This window comes from Mangifera indica, chromosome 10, assembly GCF_011075055.1.
Source record: "Mangifera indica cultivar Alphonso chromosome 10, CATAS_Mindica_2.1, whole genome shotgun sequence".
Lineage (NCBI taxonomy): Eukaryota > Viridiplantae > Streptophyta > Magnoliopsida > Sapindales > Anacardiaceae > Mangifera > Mangifera indica.
The window spans coordinates 6404313-6410067 of NC_058146.1; the positions used below are offsets into that span (position 1 = coordinate 6404313).

General features: G+C 32.1%; 1 protein-coding gene across 1 annotated transcript; it reads right to left on the reverse strand.

Annotated features, from left to right (window-relative positions):
* Positions 1 to 238: 238 nt before the first annotated feature.
* Positions 239 to 1715, reverse strand: LOC123227109 (E3 ubiquitin-protein ligase PUB23-like). The gene has a single exon (XM_044651772.1). It carries the CDS (start codon positions 1620 to 1622, stop codon positions 375 to 377), a length of 1248 nt encoding a protein of 415 aa, XP_044507707.1. The 5' UTR covers positions 1623 to 1715; the 3' UTR covers positions 239 to 374.
* Between the last annotated feature and the right edge of the window lie 4040 nt (positions 1716 to 5755).

Here is a 5755-nt window from a genome sequence, read left to right on the forward strand (position 1 = left end):
AAATAGGAGATGATCTTTATTTAAATCTGGTTTCACTCCCATCGATTCCAAAGTAAATTATTAAGAAGTCAAAGTCTTTACGAATAGCCAATTTATGCACATAATTTACTCACTCCCCATATATATTCAGTAATTTTATTCCTTGATTTCACGGCTTTTATATTTAAAAGATCATCAAATCCAAATTAAAATTAAAAAAAAAAATCGCATACGCCATGAAACATTTAGTGGACACAGCTTTTGATTCATCTAGCATCTGTTTACTATTGTATAATTAACAACTTATACACAAAAAATGGTAAAAAAAAATTAGAGAAAAAGTGAGTCAAATTGATGATTTTTTTTCCCTTTCCCTATCGATCTCTCTGAATAAATCAAGCTACTGGATTTGAACCAATAAAACTATTTGGTATGCATGGAGAATTCTTCCACGCCCGGGCGTGCATTTTCAGTATTTCTCTAGCTTTATCTTTTGTCTTGCTACCGCAATCAACCTGAAGCACCAAACACAATTTCGCTACAACGCCTAGTTGCAACATCTCTTGAAGAACAGTGGTGGTTGCGGAGAACTTTGAAATCGAAAGCAAAATCCGGATGGCCCTTTCGCTTGCCACTTGCGAAACCCTAAGTATCTTCTTCGATACTATTGCCATTCCTGCCCCGTGCTTCAATAGCTCGGCTCTTCCTTCAGCACATTGGCAAAGAAAATCAATCGTCATTAGAATGAGCTCGCAATCCCTTCTCTCGCACTTCTCCAAGAGAAGATCGATAAGGATCGAAACGGCGCCGGCTTCGACCGCTTTCACTCGGTTTCTTCCCCATGGAAGAAGATTTATGAGTGATTGCAGTGCTGCTTTTGAGGCTTGTCGAGAGATTTGGTCCCGTAAAATCTTGATTATTTCGATGAAGAACTGGGGGCTTAAGTTGGTGAGTTTGATTGGATCCGCCACTTCGAGCATTGATTTTAATAATAATACTGCATAAGCTTTAGACTCGAAGGTTCCACGTTGCATGATTTGTGTCAACGACTCAATAAACTCCCCATTTTTGTTCATGAGATTCTTCAATCCGACGTCGGATAATTGAAGATTGCACAAAATGCTCAAAGCTTCTTCAGTCAGGCCGGTGAAGTCGAACCCATCTTCGTTTGATTCTTCAAACGATACAAAACAAAACTTGTTCATGACAATCGACGCCAAGAACTCGACAGCGCCGGCAGCCTCTAAGCAGCGTTTGTTTGTATCATTTTCCGATGCTATTGATCTCAGCCCCTTCAGGCACTTAAGCTGCAACTGTGGCGACGATTTTGCATCTCTTATGAGCTTTGAAATCTGAGCCTTGCTGACCGGCGGCTTCGGCGTTGGAATTCTCTCAATACCGTAGGAAGCGTTGAGAGTACACCAGGATTGAATCAGCCGGCGAACAGCGTGATTCGGCGTCAAATCATAGTCAGTCGGCAACACTTGTTTTGTCACCGGACAAGTGTTGTTTTTCTCTGAAAATAACCATTTCTCGATGCTTTGACGATCATATGTAATTCCGGTCGACACCGTCACCGGATCTTTCATAATCTCCAGCGAGATTGGGCAGAGAAAATACTGCGGAACATCAATTTCCTCCATGAAAATTAGAACTTGAAGTTGTTTGAATTTCTTAGAGTATCAGACTGAAAGTATGTGAGAGAATTTAAGTTTCTGAATTGGTTATGGCAAAGAGACGATTTGGCTTTATTTATATAGGAGTGAGATATTCAAAACGAGAAGGTCAAAAACACGGGAGGGATTGAGATTGACTTTTCTACGAAGAAGAAGAAAGTAGAAAAACTAAGATGTTTAACAAAGTACCAGGTCACAAACGGCTGATTGGTTTTTTTTATATTTTGCATGTGGGGAAATAAGATCGGTTTGACTTTACCTGGATAAGAAGAGAAGTGTTGTTGCTGCGCTGGTTGCTGTGTCAACCTCGCGTTCGGTCTGTGTTGGGTTGCCGACAAAAGAGATAAATATTCGAACCTGAGTGGGTTTCGTGGCCGCTGCCTAAGCCTGCACTCTTTACTCCCGCTTGGCCTTCAGTTGTCTCGTCTAATAATTTTGACCAAAAATGTATAAATAAACTACTGAATTTTATTTTATTGAAAATATTTAAAAAATTAAAATACAACTTAAAAAATATTAATGCGTAGTTTTTTAAAACTAAAACTACAAAAAAACTTTGAAACTTTTTAAAATTAAACTAAATCAGAAAAATAAAGATTGATTTGATTTTGATTATAATTTAATATGGCATAGTTAATAAATAATAGTTGTATTATCTTTTCTAAGAACATGAAAATATATATATAATATGAACATAAAAATAAAATAAAAAATAAATATGAGATATATATAAAATAAATATGTAAATAAAATGAAAAAATAAATATGAGTAATTTATAAAATAAACACGTAAATAAAATAAAAGAATAAATATAACAATAAATTGTATATCTAATTACTTATTAAAATATTATATGAAATATGGTTATATATAAATCTATGTTAATAAAATATGGTTTATAGTTTAGTTCGATTTGAAAATTAATTAACTATAATCTAAATTGTAAATTATTATTTTTTAAATATCTCAATTTAAATCAAATTAAATTATATTTTTTAATCAATTTAATTTAATTTTATAATTTGAATTGATATATATATATATATATATATATATATATATATATATCTCTAAAATTATACCGCTACTGTAATTGTTAGTCTTCTGGAATAATGAATTTGGATAATAATGTCATGACTAGCATCAGAAACAGTTTGTAGCACATGGTTTAATCTTATTCCATGCATTTCCGCCCACACAAAGGCAGAATTATTATTTCCCACACGTTTATATTTCTTCCCCTCCCGTTCAACCTCCCAATCAATTTCCATATATCAAATTGAAATTCTGAAGTCAGCTTCCCACCCAATTGCAATTGACTATGTGGTTTAGCTGCGGCCACATAAATTTCATACTAAAAACTTATATTTTTTAACATAGAATTTAAATCATATATTTTATACTTAGAGTTCTAATATAGGATCATATTATGCAGCCCTAACATTCATGTTGTTGGTTATGTGCCAATTCTCTATTAACCCCACTATAATATAGTGTGTCACCACCTATATCGCATGATTTAAGTTAGGAGATGCTAGCTCTCTACCAGCCCGATACAATGTCGACACTACCACTTATACAACATGATTTTAGTTGAAAGATATAGTGATGACTTTGATATTAAATAATACGAATCTTAGGATAATTACACTTCAAAAATTAATTATTAAAATTAGAGAGTTTAAGGTCATATATGTCTTATATTAAAAACTTATATTTTACACTTAAAATCTTACCGTATAGGTGAAAAAGGATGTCAAAATCACCCAAATTTAGTAACACTGAACCCTCTTGCATCCTCTCTTGGTCAATCCTATTCACCAAAAATTTGGTATTCGGGCTTCCTTCCTCACCTCACATTGATTGCAAGCCGCTAGCTCACTAGAAAAACTACGAAGAATCGGAATTGGGATCATATTTTAAATTCTATCAGTGGTGAATGTGAACAAGGTTTGGTGGCAGAATCTTGTTGACTAAAGCCTTGGCAACACTCCCTGTTAGCATCTTGTAGTAGGGATCTTTCCAGAAGATTCCAGAAGAAAGACTAGAGCCTGGGTGACACCACACAATCGATTCTTGCTTGCTAGAGCGTCTTATTAACAACGCCACCAACAGTCTTCTGCCTCAACGTTAAAGCAAAAAGCCTAAAAAGATTAATGTGAAAATAACCCAATAAAAGAAAAAGGGAAATATCAGTTTTGTCATAGAGAATATAATCAAATTCATTTACTTTACTGCTACTTTATCCGTTCATATCATTTTTGGCGCATAGAGATGCTTGCCATGTGATTTCAACACACACATTTTTTTTTTATTTGAGTTGTGTGATGATGAACACAATTTTTGTATACAAATAATGTATTATTATGTGATTAAATAATTAAAAATTAAAAATAAAATAATATCTAATAACATAATATCATATTATTATTTGTATAAATAATTTTATTTTTTTTATTTTTGACTTTTAGAGTGAATTTTAATAATCTAAAATTGAAGTTTTTTGAATAAATTTAAAGTCAAACCTAGTGGCCACCGCCAAATTACGACCATTCTTTTAAGGCAATAATAATGGAATAATTTTACAATATTTGAAAAAATGGCTGTGTACTGTTATTTTGCATGCGGGGTGTCGTTGTAGTCCACCAGAGGAGTTTGAATTCTTTATTTTAGAGGCCTATAAATATAAATGTCCATTTGTTTATTAGTTGGATATTACAAATTTTTTTTTTTGATGCAATCAATAGATTATTCTTCGTTGAACAGAAATGCCAACAAAACTGAAAGTCAAAAATCAAAATAACATATTTACTGTTTTTTAGATACAAATAGCCCGATTCAGTATGGATAATAAAATAAATCTATTGGTTAATAATACAAACCCTGTTAAAATTTATGAGACCAAGAAATTGTCTTTGACTGTAATAAAACTAGCCAGAGAGGGAGACAAGATAGACTAGGAGAGAGAGAAACGCGATTGAAGATAACAAAGTTTGTCAGAAAGTGGTAATGAAAAAAATAAAACCCTAAAAGAGGAAATACAATTTTTTAAAACTATTAGTATAAAAAATTATTAGATTTTTAAATTAAGGGGAGAAAGTATATAAAATTTTAGTTTTTTAAATTCTTTATAAAAAGACAATTTTACCCTTAATTATAATAAAAAATTTTAATTAAATAGTTGGTATTTAAATTTTTAACATTTTACATATAGAAGTTTGACAATAAACCAAACATTGGGTGGGAAGAAGTCTTTTTGGCCTATGATATAAATAAATCAAATCAATTTTTTATGGTAATGAGAAAGTTTAGATCCATTTATTATTAATGCTGGCAATGATTCATTTTTCAAACGTTTGAAAAGATAAATATTCTTTTCTTGATTTTCATGCTTAATATGAATTAGACTCCATTTTTCACCAATAAAGCATAATTAAATCATTATTCATACTATTATTATGTTACAATCTTTATTAACATGTATTTCCCCCACATTGTTTGTTCTAAATTGGCAGGTTACTTTTACTATTACCTTTTTTGGTAAAAATAATAATTAAATAATAAAAGTGGGATTATGCCTAATTAATTTATTATTTATGCATGTATTTCCCCCGCATTGTTTGTTCTAAATTGGCAGGTTCCTTTTATTATTACCTTTTTGATAAAAGGTTTAATTAAATAATAAAAGTGGGATTATGCCTAATTAATTAATTGGGCAAAGAAACTTTAAGTTTTGCAACTACGGTTGGATTCAAATAGAGTCTGTTTGAGTTCGAGCTCAAACTTGGCTCGAATGAGCTCGAAATGAGCCAACCCTAAGCCAGCTCGAGCCGAGTTCGAGCTTAATTTTCAAAGTTTGTAAATTAAATTTTTTGATATAAAACAACGTCGTTTTGACTAATATGTATTAAAACGACGTCGTTTTAATAACAAATACTCAAATTTGAAACGAATCGAACCGAACTCAAGTCAAGTTCGAGCTTAAGCATAACGAGCTCGACGAGCCCAAGCTCGAGCTCGAGCTATATTATTATTAAGTCGAGTCAAGCTCAAGCTTGATTCAGCTCGAATCCAGCCCTATCTACAAGCTCTAATTAAA

Bases quoted from the DNA above. Each gene is read 5' to 3' on its own strand.
- LOC123227109 (XM_044651772.1), bottom strand. From the start codon at position 1,622: ATGGAGGAAATTGATGTTCCGCAGTATTTTCTCTGCCCAATCTCGCTG.